This window comes from Daucus carota, chromosome 4, assembly GCF_001625215.2.
Source record: "Daucus carota subsp. sativus chromosome 4, DH1 v3.0, whole genome shotgun sequence".
Lineage (NCBI taxonomy): Eukaryota > Viridiplantae > Streptophyta > Magnoliopsida > Apiales > Apiaceae > Daucus > Daucus carota.
In genome coordinates this window covers 29,008,750-29,025,651 of record NC_030384.2, presented here as the reverse complement: position 1 = coordinate 29,025,651, position 16,902 = coordinate 29,008,750, and the positions used below count along the sequence as shown (strand labels likewise).

Below are 16,902 nucleotides of genomic sequence, written 5' to 3'. Positions count from 1 at the left end.
GCCACACATAGCAGCAAGCCCTGGCCAGCTAGTATTATCACTTAATGGTATCAAATAAGTAGAGGCAAAAGTAATACAGTCCACCGGCAGCAATACAAAGCCAGGCAAATCTATAACTCCTCAAATAACTATCCTTGTCGGATAGCTCTTTCATTCTTAGTCTGATATGAATGCAGGTAAAAGTCTTCTCATTTATTAGCTCATTTAATTAGCAAAGAAAAAATTTCATCTTATTCTTGGTTTTATGTTTTTTAATTCACATTTGCACTGCAATATCCGGTTACACCACAAATTAACTTCAGCAAACAAAGTGCTTATCATAGAAACAAGGGTCTTGCATATGCCTAAAGCTTATTATGTTTTAGTTGGAGGCCACAGTTTATGTTTGCAACATGTACTTATGATTCTTTTTAAATTGCCAGACTTAGACATCTGCCTTCGCCCTTCAATCAATCCTCCCATGCGTGACCATGCCTAGTCACGTGACGGCAGGCATGCCAAGAGTTTATTCTGGAATTCGGGCCACACTACAAAATGACTTCTTCAGAGACTTGGTTAGCTGGTTGCTCATCTATCTTATGATCTATCTTATAGCATGGTGCTTCTGGCATGGTGCTTCTCAGTGAAGTTGTCAACTCAATAGCTTCCCAGAGATAATAAAGAAATTGAAAACATGCTATTCACCTTTCTGATGTCCTTTTATGTATCCTATTACCTTTTCTTAATTCCAATAAATATCTTATACAACAGGAATCGAAAAATCAACCGATTAGTGTAGTTCCGATTTCTGAAATGTACACTCATAATTGTTCAAGAATTTAAGTAACTTAAGTTTACATAAGTGCCAAGATATAGTGGAATGTGACAATAAGTTTGTGTTGTCCCATCCTGTGTAGTGTGTAACATTTCTATTTCATTGGACCTCCCTCGCACAAGTCTTTAAAACAAAGGAGTACTCCGGCCTAAATGTGTTGTGTATTGTAACCCACATATTTTTGTGTATATTCTGTATCACAAATGGAGAATAAAGTGGTAGACTTTTAAATGGTGGGCTTGCTTTAGAACTTTGAGCTTTTGTAGCCAAAATGAATAATACATGAGATTGAATCTCATAATTTAACATGTGTGTGTTTTAGTATTTGTCCAAGGTAATTTTGTGACAAAACGAATGACGCTAGCATTTTCAAGTGCTGTTACGGAATTCAACCGTCACAAATCTAATCTATAGTTACATAATTTTAGAGAGTATTTTTTTAATATATGTTAAAAAACATTAGAAATCCTACTTTTCCTTTTGTCAAAAATATAGCTAACCAATTTTTTTAAAATATAATTATATTACTAACTAATATTTTACATAATTGTTGATAAACAATTATTTAAGATTTCTGGCATCGATCCTTTTTCAAATTCAATGAAAATGTAAGTTATACTGATATGCAAAACTTACATATAATAAAAAAATTTTAAATTAACTATATTCAAATGACTTTTATAATATTATTATTTAAAATATAAAATAAATTTACGCGGTTACAAGTTGTTAACTCCTTACTTACAAAAAGTTAAACTTTACAATATTTTAAGGAAAACTCATAATTTTAGTTACAATCTTGTCTTTTAGCTTAACAAATGTAAATTTGTAACACATGCCAGTATGCTTGACACGTATCAATGACACAACAATCAGTTTCTTTTTATTCTAAATGCTCATTCATTAAACAAAATTATTTACATTGAAATATAATGCATGACAAAAAACTTATATGAAATTAATATATTAATTTTTATTTTGACCATTTTTATTTTGACAACCTATAAACTAAAATTCATTTATGAATTTAGGAATCTTCTTATAATCTTATTTGTAATTTAATTCTTTTAGGTGACAAAAGGAAAATTTAGATAAATAAAAAATATATATAAAGCATGTGCCCACAGCTATAAATCAAGTAAAATAAAATATATAGATACAATACACACATAGCATAACACATTTTCGAGTCTCGTCTTCATCATCGCACACACCTAGGGTTTCTTTTAGGGTTTTCAGAGCTCATATATCAGCTACATACACACACAGCTATACACACATATCTGTATCTATACTTCAACTTGCACATCAATTGAGCTGTACTAGTGTTTAAACCTCTGTTTCTTTACTCCAATTGACTCGAAAAGCTTCGATTTTTTCGATTGGATAGGTAGGGTTTATGGATTGAATTTGTTGATCTTGCGATGAAGGTGCGGTTAGGGAAAGGCTGAATTAAGTTGGATTTGAAGGATTTGGAGCGGGGAGTGAAATCGAGTTGGGTTGAATGGCATTGGGAGATTTGATGGCTTCTCGATTCTCGCAGTCGGTGACTCTGGTGTCGAATCATTTGGATCAGTGTAGTGTTAGTGTTAGTGAGGAGGTGGAGGAGCGGAATGGTGGGGATTTGGAGGTGGTTGGGGGAGGGTTTGGGGATAGGAGTGTGGTTACGGTGACGAGTATGGCGTATTTGCCGCAAACAAGTGTGTTGTGTGAGATGAGACATGAGGCGTTTGAAGTTGGTGTGCCTGCGGGGCCGTCGAATACGGGGTTGGTGTCGAAGTGGCGGCCAAAAGATAGAGTAAGTTGGTGTGGTGGTTTTTGTGTGATCTGATGGTTGAGTTGCGTTTATTTCTTGTTTTATTGCACTGGAAACGATTTGGTTTTGTTTTGATTATATATGTTGATAAATTTAGTTGGTTAGTTCGATCTCATATAGCTTATTTTTATTTTAAAACTTCATTTTGGAGTGGTTTAGACATTTTATAGCACTTTTTGGAAATGGTTAAAAGATTCCATTTGACGTACTTTGAACCATCTGTTTAAAATTTTGGTAGTAATAAGTATAATGTCGAGATGTTCGCTAAATAACCCTTGTTTTTTATTCATTATGTTCTTAGCCTTGTGGTTTCTAAATCCTTGAATTTATTTATATGTTCTACAATCTGCATCAGTGAAATTATGATTGGGAGCAAAAAGGATATCTTAGATGTATTTTCTAGGAGAATGTACAATTTTGCTGAAACAACTTCATGGTGTACAATGCACTTTTAGAAAAGTGAACAAAAGAAACCTGATCACAGCGATCTTGTGGGGTTTGACATTCTTTGAAGGGTGAAAAGTTGATTAATCAAGCTACTTGCTTCATCATGTTTCTTAATGTTTTTCTTCTTCCATTAACTTATTTTTTGTTTTACGTAGAGTAGTTTCATTCAAATGTAGTTCCACCTTATATATTCTGTGATATCATCTTGCAGATGAAGACGGGATGCGTGGCTCTTGTTCTATGTTTAAATATCACCGTTGATCCTCCTGATGTAATAAAGATATCACCTTGTGCCAGAATGGAGTGCTGGATAGGTACATTCCATTACCTGGCCTAATTTATCTTATGTCTACTGTGTAGGGTTTTCTTGTGTATATGTATTGTACATGCTATTACTAAGGTTCCACCATGTTGCGGTTCTTTCCTAACATCTAAAATCAAAAAAAATTGTTGTTTCCCTCTATTGATTGTTTATCCTTATGTAATAATATACATTATACATACATGTGTGACTAAATAGCTACTATACACGAAGCTCTCAACTCTTTTAAACTTATATTAGAGAATAATCTCAAGTTATATTGAAGTTATGACAATTAAGTTTAACTCTTTTAGAAATTGCATCCTGAAATATCTGTTAATGCAAATACTTACATGCTTATCTTCCTTATCATCCTCTTCTGGACTTTCCGATCAAAACCGGTAGTTCTAATTTTTTTTCTAAATGTGTCCTAGTAACTTGCAAGTCCTATAAAGCTCCTGCTAAGTGTTTTGCACTTTTAGATTACTACATAAATTGACTTTTAGTGTGGCAAACAATAAGGTATGCAAGTTAATCCTGATCTACATCAATTTATCACAAATGTTTTCTACTTTTTGGTTCCATGTTATTTAATACATGTTGGAGTAACCATAATATATTATTTATATAAATCACCCTCCATCCCAAAGCATGATAAATCAAGTATTTCCGAAAGTTGAACAATGCCCTATGTCTCACTCTTCCTATTCCCATCTTCTTTAGGTAGTTTAAAGTTTTTATTCTGGTGTTCTGCGTCATATTCATTAATCTCAACATATCTCTAGCTTCATTTGATCAGCTAAACTTGTTGTTGCTAAAGGTTTTCTGTGTACTCCTTCGTTTTCTTTTCTTTTTAATTGGACAGCTGATGAGCATAAATTCTTGTTAGTAGTGTACCCTTCACTGTGCCGTGACTTTGTATTAGTTAACACGCTTCTGGTGAAATTACAGTCCCTCCTGTTTCTGCTGTCTTAATCTCAACATTATGTATTAAAGGGGGATACTCTGACTTGAATTATTATATCATTCTGATAGCCTTCTTTGTGATATTTTCACTTTTTTAAGCACTATATGCCATCCATATGCAGATCCATTTTCTATGGCACCTCAGAAGGCACTTGAAACAATCGGCAGAACTTTGAGTTATCAGTATGAAAGGTGGCAAGCAAAGGTTACTATACTGTTTCTTTCTTTTTTTTATCAGTTCTTAACTTTTACAAACTTGTTATTATCCAAACAATTGAATAATTAATATTGTCAGGCAAGATACAAGATTCAGTTAGATCCTACTGTTGAAGAAATAAAGAAACTCTGTAATACATGTCGTAAATATGCGAAGTCAGAGAGGGTATTGTTTCACTACAACGGACATGGTGTCCCAAAGCCAACTGCCAATGGCGAAATTTGGTTATTCAATAAGGTTTTTCTGTTGTTCTGTAACGTATTGCATTCTATTCGATTTTTTTTTTCTTTTATGTTAGACCTTGACGTCATTTCAACATATGGTGTAGAGTTATACCCAATACATTCCATTACCCATCAGTGAACTCGACTCCTGGTTAAAGACACCTTCAATTTACGTTTTTGACTGCTCTGCTGCTGGAATGATTGTAAATGCCTTCATAGAGGTATGGACAACTTGGTGTGACTTGTTGGATTATTGAGGTTGTAATGAAATGGACGTAATTCAATTTATTTTATAGCTCTCACAACTTTTTATATTTTACTGTTAACAGCTCCAAGATTGGACACCTACCAGCCCTTCTGCTGGAACTCCTGCTAGGGATTGTATCTTATTGGCAGCTTGTGAAGCCCACGAGACACTTCCTCAGAGTGTTGAGTTCCCTGCTGATATATTTACGTCCTGCCTTACCACTCCTATCAAGATGGCACTGAGATGGTAATGATCCATCTGTTACCTTTTTATTTGATTAGGTTTTGTAGCAATCAATCATGTTAATTGCTACAGGGTTATTTACCATTGTGGTCCATCATATGTGAAATTCTGTGAGACTATTAATTTATAAAACAACATTGCAACCCTTAATACTTGTTAAGTTCCGACTTCAAAAGTTGGAACAAAATTGGTAGGGTGAGTTAGGAGAAGATGGAACTATCTAAAATTGTACATCTTATGTTATGGTTAAATACTAAAAAATGCGACCTGGTTGGTTAAGTATAGTACGCTTATCTGCTATATCATTTTGTGTTAGCAGCACCCCGTTATTCAAGTTTGAACTTCTAAAAGACTCAATTGGGGTTTTGGAATTACTGTTGACTTCCAATATTAGGTTTCATTTAGTAACGGTGTTGTTTTTCTGATATTTGTTTTTCAATGACCTGTGATACAACTATATAACCTTAATGCGCTGATATATACCATCATATGCGACTCCCCTTTACAGTGTTTCTGATTTTCATTATGATCTTCAGGTTCTGCACCCGCTCGTTGCTTCACGAGTCTCTTGATTATTCACTGATTGATAGAATCCCTGGTAGGCAAACAGATAGGAAAACACTGCTGGGGGAGCTGAATTGGATTTTTACAGCAGTGACGGATACAATTGCGTGGAATGTCTTACCACATGGTACATGAGGGAGTTTGTGATTCGATGTGAGTTTAGTTGCCTATATCTCTGACTGGATGGTATTTTAATCACTTGAGTTCTCATTCTGCAGATCTATTTCAGAGACTGTTCCGACAAGATCTGTTGGTTGCCAGTCTGTTTCGAAATTTCTTACTTGCAGAGAGGATTATGCGTTCTGCAAATTGCTCTCCGATTTCATATCCGGCATTGCCTGCCACACATCAACATCATATGTGGTTGGTGGATTTTTATCTTTAAGAAGAATTGTTAATCTTTGATTTTCTATCTTTTGAACCTTCAAGTAATTGCAGGGATGCTTGGGATATGGCTGCAGAAATCTGTCTTTCTCAGCTTCCAGGATTAGTTGAGGATCCAAATGCTGAATTCCAGGTATCTATTGTTAATTTTACCTTTAATACGCGCTTGCAGAAAACAAGCACATAATTAGAATATGTCTAACTATGTTTACTTGATGCTTACTGTTTTTTCTGTATTTTGTGAGCCTAGCCAAGTCCCTTCTTCACAGAACAGTTGACTGCTTTCGAGGTTTGGCTTGATCATGGATCCGAACATAAGAAGCCACCTGAACAGTTGCCTATTGTTCTCCAGGTATTTTTTTCTTTTCTGTAGTCCACAGGTTCACTAAACTAGGTTATTATATGTTTCTTCATACGTTATGAATATAAAAGGCATTCCGAGGTCATGTTAACGATATGTATGTACTTGACATAATATCTGGCCCTTTTACTAATATTTAACAAGAAGCAATAAATTTTAGTCATATTTAATGAATATCCTTTTTGGTTAGACTTATTGGAAGTAGTACAAGATTAAGTTTCATCTTTTACGATGTGGGGTTTCACTTGTAATTGAGGTTCTAATATTTACTAGGTGTTTCTAAGAGTGGATGTACCTTCTAGTGATTTTGGTGAGGATTGTAATTATATATATAGACACTTCCATAGATTGTTCTGTAAATATATAATCTTATTCTATATTGTACTTATTTATTTCATATATTTTAACTGCTTGTTATTATAGTGATCTATTTTAATTGCAAATAAATAATAATATTTTGAATTTTTTTTTTAAAACTCTCTGTCCTGTGCATTTTGTCCACATTTCATATACTGTTTGCCTCAAAACTATATTCAACGTTTCGTTAATATGGTAAATTAAGTTTTAATTATGTTGATCTATTTGAGAAACAATACATTTCTTTGGTAACTATCAGCTGTATATAATTTAATTAAATAAAAGGTGGAATTTTGATTGTGGACAGGTCGAGTGTGACAGGATGATTAATTTTTTGTTAGTTTTTCAGGGATATATTAGATCTAGGCAGGATTAAAATCAAATCATTTTCTCTTTTACTCGTAAGTCGTAAAACGGTGCAGGCATTAACTTTTAGGACCTTGTCTGTAATGATTCTTTGTTTTAATTATATAATATGATAGAAAATTTAGTAGGGAATCAACAATCACATCTTTAACTTATTTTTTTTTCTTGAAATCCGTGGTATTTTTTGAAAGGAAGTTGTTGGTAACCTTTAATATATGGTATTTTATTTGACGGGGATAAAGCAAAATTGTATACCTCACCTATGAATCTTCAAGCTTCAGCTTTCTAGAAGCAGTTTCTCTTTTCTAATTCCCCTTGATATGTTGTATATCCCTGTATGCTTTATGTTCACTTTTAATGTATTAAGAGATTTTAGTGTTGCCTTTAGCTACAAATTTCCTGACTGTAATAATATTTTCGAATTTGAATAACCAAAAGGGATTCCAGACTAATTAGGAACACTATTTCAATATATTGAGCAAATTATGGCCTATGGGACATATCTTGTTGATGCTGATATTTTTTTTCTTTACTTTAATGAATTTATATGTGAACACACACAAGTATCATTTTGGTATATTAGACTTGAAATGAGACAACTTGAATTGATTTTATATATAGATAAAAATACACTTGGTTTTCTGTATTCTGTTGCTTGTTTCTTTTCCCGTTTCAATCCTGTAAAGTAACTCATATTCTGAGGTTCTGGTATCTGCAAAATTTTGGATCCTTTATCTTGTTTAATGACTTTAGGTGTATAGAATGTTGCTGAATTAACCAGTTATATTATGTTCCTTTTGTGCATCTTACAATTGCAAAATGGATATCACATCCGCAATTTTTAAACGATATACATGCGTATATTTTTAAGTTGACTTCTTTATCTTGTTTAATGACTTTAGGTGTATATAATGTTACTGAATTAACCAGTTATATTATGCGCCTTTTGTTCATCTTACAATTGCAAAATGGATATCAATTATCACATTATCACATCCGCAATTTTTGAACGATACACATGTTTAATGACACCTCACTCTTTCAGCTTAGTAAATTACGTATATGTGACCTGTTTAACTTTCCTGGTCTAAGGATTATAGGAAATTTTGATTTTTGATAGGAACACGGTTATGTGATTTCCATTTTTTTTTAATACAGAAGATTAAGAGATGCATAATTTCAAATCTCTCCTTTCCTTTTTTTCATTGACATGAAAAACATACATAAAATTTTGCACAAGTTATATAGACGGTGGTGCCAAGTAAAAAGGAAAAGAATGACTGTCAAACCTTCAAACTGAGCGTTTGATTTGTGTATGTTGGTCATGCACCATCGTGGAGATGAGTTAGGTCTTCAAATCAGAGGAAAGGCATTTATATAACTGTCAGGAATCATGGTGTCTTGTAATATTTGCTGCAAGATGCACCTATTCTGTAATTCCGTTGGAACAGAAATTAAGAAAACACTTGGAGCCTTCTTTCTTCATCTTGATTTCTGTCAGATTCTTAGGATATATGGGTATTTGTGTTTGGCCACCTTGTTTATAATTGTGTGGTTAATAGCTTACCATTAGTTGAACTCTTTGTTATTATTTAATCTCTTTTTGCTTGTTCCGATATTAGTGATATATGTTCGTCCTAATAACTTTCGATTTGTAATATATTTTTCCCGTCAACTTGTCATTGGCTGTAAATACTAATAATCATGCCAATGCTTAGGTTTTGCTTAGTCAGTGCCATCGTGTCCATGCACTGGTGCTTTTAGGAAGATTTCTCGATATGGGGCCATGGGCAGTTGATCTGGTAAAAACCTCTCAACTTTTACCTCTTTTTTCTTTTTTTAATAATTGGTTTATTAATTCTGAAAAAATATATGTTCTGGCAGGCATTGTCAGTTGGGATATTTCCGTATGTCCTAAAGCTTTTGCAAACAACTACTCCAGAACTTAGACAAATTCTTGTGTTTATTTGGACAAAGATCCTTGCACTTGATAAGGTCTCTTTTGTGGCTTCGTGAATTAAAATGCTCCCCTGGCTTTTAATCACAACCAAATCTTGAAAATGTACTTACTGAATTTTTTTGTCTTGATAGTCTTGTCAGGTTGATTTGGTCAAGGATGGTGGGCATACATATTTTATTAGGTTTCTTGATTGTTTGGAAGCTTTTCCAGAACAGCGTGCAATGGCAGCATTTGTTTTAGCAGTCATTGTTGATGGACATAGGCGGGGCCAGGAAGCCTGCACTGAAGCTGGTCTGATACATGTCTGCTTAAATCATCTTCAGGGTCCCACCTCAAATGATGCACCAGCAGACCCACTATATCTGCAGTGGTTGTGTATCTGTCTGGGAAAGCTGTGGGAAGATTTTACTGAGGCACAAGTTATTGGATTGCAAGCAGACGCCCCCGCTATATTTGCAAATCTACTTTCTGAGCCCCAACCTGAGGTTCACCATAATTTTTGTAAATTGGATTTTTAAAATTGATTTTCTGGATACGTATTAGTAGTTACTTGCAAAGTATCATAAACATTTCAGGTCAGAGCTGCATCTATATTTGCTTTGGGTACGCTGCTTAATGTTGGATTTGATTCAGCTAGAGATGAAGAGGGCGATGAGGATGATGATGAAAAAGTAAAGGCTGAAATTAGCATTGTAAAGAGCCTTTTAAATGTTGTTTCAGATGGAAGTCCATTAGTCAGGACAGAGATTGCTGTAGGTATGTAGCAACTCGTTATTTCTTTACAGCTGAACATACGTGTTTAAGAACTTTTTCCTCAGAACTTGCATATAATAAAATTTTTTAAATCTCCCCCCCTTTAAACATCATTGATTTCACATTTAACTGTGAAATTCATATTTCACTGCACCAAAGTTGACTTGATGTACAAAAATGGCATAACTGGTTACATATATTATATGTGGAATAGTGATATAGTTAAAACGTTAATAAGCATCATATTTTACTTTTTGGTTTTGTGAAATTATTATATTTACAGCTTTGGCACGGTTTGCATTCGGCCACAAAAAGCACTTGAAATCAGTTGCTGCAGCAATGTGGAAGCCTCAGTCTAATTCTGTGTTGAGCTCCTTGCCATCTTTTGCTATCAAGGGTACAGTTAGCGGCCATACTACTCCTAATCAGTATTCACATATTGGCCCTGTTATGAGAGTTGGTGGTGACAGCCAATCAGCGAGTCGTGACGGAAGGGCCTCTACCAGTAGCCCCCTTGCATCTTCTGGAATAATGAGTGGATCCCCAGTTTCTGATGATTCTTCTCTACATTCAGATTCTGGGATAATGAATAACTGTAATGGTGTCGGGAACCATATGAGATCAAAGCACTTGGATAATGCCTTGTATTCACAATGTGTGTCTGCAATGTGTACACTTGCTAAGGATCCGTCACCACGCATTGCAGGGCTTGGCAGGCGAGTACTATCAATTATTGGTATAGAACAAGTTGTGGCTAAATCCGTAAAATCAGCTGCTAGCAGTTCAAGACCAAGTGAATCAATAACTTCCCCTATCAATAGTCTTGCCGGATTAGCTCGTTCATCGTCTTGGTTTGATATGAATGCAGGTAAAATTCATTTACTGCTTGTGATTCTGTAGATGCAGTGCATAGATAATCTGACCAAACAAACGGTTTCTGATGTGAGAGTAGGACTTGAGGATGTCCGCAAATTGTAGTGCACATGCCTGCATGTATATTAGCTCATCATGTTGTGAAATAGATTTAGAAAATGAATAACATGCAGCATAATGCAATATATAACCTGATATCTTCGAAAATAGAAAATGATACATGAAGTGTATGGGTATGATTATTTGCAGACTTCCAGAAAATAACAGTACTGTACTGTTATTATTATTATCAGTTGGTTATCTGGTTAATGGATCTCACTAAATGGCATTCGTGTTAACTGCAGGACATTTGCCCCTGACTTTTAGTACTCCTCCAGTTAGTCCTCCAAGGCCAAGTTACTTGACAACAGGCATGCGAAGAGTTTATTCCTTGGAATTCAGGCCACACCTAATGTCTTCCCCAGACTCGGGGTTAGCTGATCCACTTTTAGGTTCTGGTGGAGCACCTGGGGCTTCTGATCGAAGCTTCCTTCCTCAATCTACTATCTATAACTGGAGCTGTATTCACTTTTCAAAGCCACTTCTTAGTGCAGCAGAGGATAGTGAAGAAATGACTGCTAAAAGAGATGAGAGGGAGAAGCATGCCCTTGACCATATTTCAAAATGCCAGCACACTTGTGCGTCTAAGTGATTTCTTGTTTCCTGTTCTTGATTAAGACATTCACAAATCTAATTTTTTCTCTTAACATTTCTCAAATTTTTGGTCCATTTACCTGGCAGCTGTAAACAAGCTAAACAATCCTATAGCTACTTGGGATACAAAAGTTGAGTCCGGTATCAAGACAGCTCTGCTTCAACCGTTCTCCCCAATTGTTGTTGCTGCAGATGATAGTGAGAGAATCAGGTAAGCTGTTTTTACTTCTCTCTCACTCATTTTAAAGTTGACACAGTCGTTATAGGGAGACAAATCCCATTAATCATTCAGAAATGATGTTTATATATGAACTTTAAACTTAATATTTGGAAATGGAATTTGTCGGACAAGGATTTGTCAAAATGTTGCAAGGTTTAAATTTCTATAGACATCTCAAGACGTAAGTTTTTACTTTAAATATTTTCGTAGTATGGTTAAACTGGCAAGGAATTTCTTGCATACTGGGAGGAATGATTTGGTTAGGCTTCTAAGTATATTAACTTCATAAGTATGCTAATTTTTGTTTAGTATTTAACTTATGTTTCCTTTGTATCTTCATCGTCTTAGGGTATGGAATTACGAAGATGCTACTATACTAAATTCTTTCAGTAATCATGAGTTTCCAGACAAAGGTATCTCAAAGCTATGCCTGATAAACGAGCTTGACAATAGCTTGCTTCTCGCTGCTTCAAGTAATTCCTACTTCTGGGTTTTTCTTCTTGGAGACTTGAAAGGTTTTGTTTCACAATGATTTAATCCTAATTTGCACAATGTAGGTGATGGAAGTATCCGAATATGGAAAGATTACTCTGTGAGAAGCAAACAGAAACTTGTAACTGCTTTTTCTTCTATCCCAGGTCATAAACCTAGTGTCCGATGTGTAAATGCCGTTGTGGATTGGCAGCAACAATCAGGATACATGGTACGTCTGTTTTGAATTACATTGCTATCAAATTTTGTGTTTGTTCGACCTTTATTGATGCGACCTTTACTTGGCAAAATTTTAGGGTTAAATAGATAATACATAACTAAGCTGGTTAAAAATTTGCAGTTTGGTCATGTTGTTGAAAAAGCTTTCAAACACATAACTTTGCTTCATATAATTTTCAATCGAACGATCTTGCTAACAGAAACTTACACGAACGTTAAAATTTATTGACTTTTAACGTTCTCCGTTAAAATACCCGTTTACCCGACCCGACCCAATCTTAATTAAATTTAAATTCAAAATAAAACATAAAATCACGTTTCATTAGCCGCCGTGAATCGAGAGAGTTTTGATTTTGTGTATATGTTGTTGCGTGGGGGTTGGGTTTGACAACAAAGGTGTGGCTGATGGCGGTGGAGCTCGGATTAGTCGAGATGGCGCGGCGGATTCCGCCATTACAGATGATGATGAGATGGGGTTGGAAAGAGATAGAGAGGTGGAGGAGATGAAGGACGGCTGTGTATGCATAATAGTGGCGGTGATAGTTGTTGTTTGGGCTGCTCTTAATCGAAGTTGAGGCGGGGTCGACTGTTGGTAGCCGGAGGCTTGCAGTCGACGGCGAGGGAGTCCATGGCCGTAGGAGATGATGGAGGTTGGTGTTTGTATAAAAGAGCTGCTATTAGATGTTGTAACTGGAGAGGGTGATGCTTATTATTTTTGAGTGATGTTTTTGTATTATTATTCTTGTTATAGTGATCTTTTTGAAAGATGGCTTATTTCCGTTAATGTTTTTAACGGAGTTAACAGCAATGACTGATATGTAAGTTTTTAAATACTTCATTAGTTGACTGTGAGCTTTTTTAACAACATGATCAAACTGCAAGTTTTTAACTAACTTAGTTATGAATTAGCCATTTAACCCCAAAATTTTATGATCGGGATTATAGAAAAATATATCCAGGATTTGATATGTTGTGTTGAAAACTTGAAATATAATTTACCAGCCATTTCTCATTATATGCTTTCAGTATGCTTCTGGTGAAGTATCTTCCTCCATGGTGTGGGATTTGGACAAGGAGCAGCTTGTTAATACTATCCCTTTGGATGCAGAATGCAGTGTCTCAGCATTGGTAGGCTCTATCTTCTGTTTCTAACTAATTACAGTAACACTCACACAAGTGCAGGCACACATTTATGTCAAATGGGCCTTTCTTCTTTGTTATTTCTCCTTGTAAATGATGTTTACTTTTCTTCAAAAATTTTCAGTTTACCGGAGTTTATGTGCTCACTACTCAGTTTCTGCAAGTTTATTTTCTTGTGAACCGTGTAATATAATTCTATTGCTATTTTTGTAAATAGTTGAAAACTATTACTACTATATTAATAATACATATTTGTAGTTATTTTTATGATATATCGAAGTTCTTTTATAATGAGTGTTCAACATGGCTGTTGAACAATAATTATTAGTTATATTTGTGTTGAACCAAGTACCTAAACTATTTTTAAAATGTTACAACTAAGAAAACTGTCTTAAATAATCAATATCTCATATTTCTATACCCTAATTTGGTATTGGTGAAAACCCTGGAAGGATACTGTAAATATAAACATAAATTATTCAACATTTTTATAACAAATGTTCAGTAGAGATGTTGAATAAGTGTGCTAAATACACGCCGTACGATTTTTTTTCCCTAATAAAAGGTTAATTTCTTTTTAATTATTTTCAACATGTAAACTTTTGTAATTAAGGATTAACACTTTGGAAAAAGTTTATACGTTTGTAACTAAAAACTTTTTCATGTGATTTGGTCTCTATATATATATATATATAGAGAGAGAGAGAGAGAGAGGGAAAGGGAGAGGGAGAGAGAACATTTTGTTTGTGAGAATAGTGAGAACAATTGTTCTGCACTTCTTAGAAAGTGCAGAACAATTGTTTTGGAAAATTTTCACTTTTTGAATGTTCTATTGTTCTGCAGCAGAACAATAGTGTTCTCACACTAAAAACTGTTCTCCACTGAGCACGACCATATATATATATATGCATAATCACATGAAAGAATTTCATCAGTTATTAAAGTGCGAGTATCTGCAATATATATCAGATATAGTTACCTAAAAGTTAAAACCATTGTCAAGTTGGACCAGTGGTTAGTAACTTTGTATTTGAAATGATTTGTTAGAAATATATAATTGTATCGTATTGCAGTCAAGTTCTCATATACATCACATACAATAAATTTTTGACAAATAGTTGTGACTCTGACTCTTTTGTTTAGGTTGTCGTACCCGTATCTGACACTCGGGCATGACAGTTACTCCGTGTCGGATCCTTTGACTGAAATGTGGACACTTTGACCCACTAAAAGACCACATTTAAGTTGAATATACAGTGTAAACTTGAAAAAAGAAAGCAAAAATTGAAAACAGGCAAAGAAGATCCCAAATTTGAATTTTTTTTTACAAATTTGTGTTTGATTATAATAACTTGATACTTGATAGTTACTTTTTGTTAAGGTATCTACTTACCATGCTTGTTTATTAATGCAGTTTGCTGTGTCCCCTTACCTGTGTTCAAAAAAATAGGACAGTGTCCCCAATTTTAAGATTTTTTGAGTCCTACGCTCAGATATGTGTTGTGTTTGACACTTCCTAGTGTCACCCGAGTCGGAGTAACATAGGTGTTGTCAACCCAGGACTTATTGGATAGTGAAGCTGTAGGGAACAGGGAATGGTTTTACTAAAAAAAAGAAGGAAAATAGATAGTAATGATATATTACTAACATTCTGTATCCTGAAGACATATACAAGCACACTCTGGCGTTTTCTAGGACTCTTTATAAGTGGTTCAGATAGCAAAGTTGGAGAGAGATGCAACTAGATCTGAACTTTTTTTTTTTTGATCGAATGCTATGGCATTGTTGGTTGAAGCTTTTAATGCCTCCTTTGTTTCACCAGGTTGCATATAGTGACTTCACACAGTATAGGTTTTTAGGATCTTAAAGTTATATCTGTGCTGTGCGTATATGCTTTTGTGTGCTGTTCCTTGTGTATACATGTATGGTGTCTTGTTTCTGTATCTCCCTGCCTTCCCAGTTTTAACTTTTCAACATACTGATGTATCTTATTTTTTCTCTTGAAGTGTGCTTCTCAAATTCATAGCGGCCAATTTGCTGCTGGTTTTGTGGATGGTTCTGTTAGAATCTTTGACATTCGAACACCTGAAATGTAATTATATCCCTGTTCTCTGTTACTTTTGATTGGACATTTACATGTATTTGTCGTGCATGTACTGACTTTGTGATCCCTTCATGAAATCAGGCTTGTTTGTTCGACTCAATTACACACCCAGAGAGTTGTGGAGATTGGTTTTCAACCTGGACTTGATCCGGCTAAGGTAAAATTTGGACTGTCTTATCTCTCTTTACTAAATTGAACCTTGCTCTAAAGCAAAATAGCAGAGAAAAGGAAATGATATTATTGAATTCAAATAACTGAACAAGATTAGCATCAAAGTAACTAATTTTGTTATACATGTTATTTTTCAGATTGTGAGTGCTTCTCAGGCCGGTGATATTCAGTTCCTCGATGTCAGACGCCACAATGATACCTACTTAACAATTGATGCTCACAGGGGCTCACTTACATCTCTAGCTGTTCACAGACATGCACCCTTAATTGCTAGTGGTTCAGCCAGACAACTAATTAAAGTGTTTAACATGGAGGGTGAACAGCTGGGCACAATTCGATACTCCCCAACCTTCATGGCTCAGAAGATAGGATCAGTAAACTGCCTCACCTTCCATCCTTATCAGTTACTGCTTGCTGCAGGTGCTGCAGACAGATGCTTGTGTTTCAATTTATGCTGATGAGATCTTGCTGTATAGACGTCTATCTGTGGAATGACACCGGGACTTGAAAGATCATATACAAAGCATTGGACACCAGTGCATTGTATATATCGAACAAATAGTTGGTAGCACTTGCTTTCCCAGTCAAGGCCACAGATGTGAAGTTGCAAGGTTCAGAAGCTGGGATCTGTACTCTACATATTTTGTTAAGCCTCCGGTGTAAAGGGTCCACAAGGTCGACAATGTTCATTCTGGAGGCTTCAACTAATAATAGAATGTGGGTGTAAATATTCTCTGTTCATGTTCAAAGTTATTTCTGTGTTCTGTGTGTAATCTTTGATTTTCTTCTCTACCCAGTGTTCAATTTGTATAGAGTCAGCAAATATTTAATTATATAATTATACAAAGTTATATAAAGGCATGTTCTTTGTCGACCTATATCATTAGTTGCAGACTTGCAGTCTGCACACAGCCTTAAATTTTTGTCTTTTTTCACTTTTCATTAGCTGAAAAATTATCATCCAGAAGAA

At 34.9% G+C, this 16,902-nt stretch overlaps 1 protein-coding gene across 1 annotated transcript; it reads left to right on the top strand.

Moving 5' to 3' along the window:
* Nucleotides 1–1,954: 1,954 nt before the first annotated feature.
* On the top strand, nucleotides 1,955–16,810 carry LOC108218533 (regulatory-associated protein of TOR 1-like). The gene is made up of 23 exons (XM_017391514.2): nucleotides 1,955–2,612; nucleotides 3,289–3,391; nucleotides 4,467–4,549; nucleotides 4,640–4,798; nucleotides 4,890–5,006; nucleotides 5,115–5,278; nucleotides 5,812–5,966; nucleotides 6,058–6,202; nucleotides 6,278–6,356; nucleotides 6,474–6,575; nucleotides 9,026–9,109; nucleotides 9,192–9,302; nucleotides 9,399–9,752; nucleotides 9,843–10,023; nucleotides 10,304–10,888; nucleotides 11,238–11,570; nucleotides 11,674–11,797; nucleotides 12,155–12,279; nucleotides 12,364–12,509; nucleotides 13,544–13,645; nucleotides 15,664–15,749; nucleotides 15,843–15,918; nucleotides 16,070–16,810. The coding sequence occupies exons 1-23, from the start codon at nucleotides 2,319–2,321 to the stop codon at nucleotides 16,388–16,390; spliced, it is 4,029 nt and encodes a 1,342-aa protein (XP_017247003.2). The 5' UTR covers nucleotides 1,955–2,318; the 3' UTR covers nucleotides 16,391–16,810.
* Nucleotides 16,811–16,902: the final 92 nt, after the last annotated feature.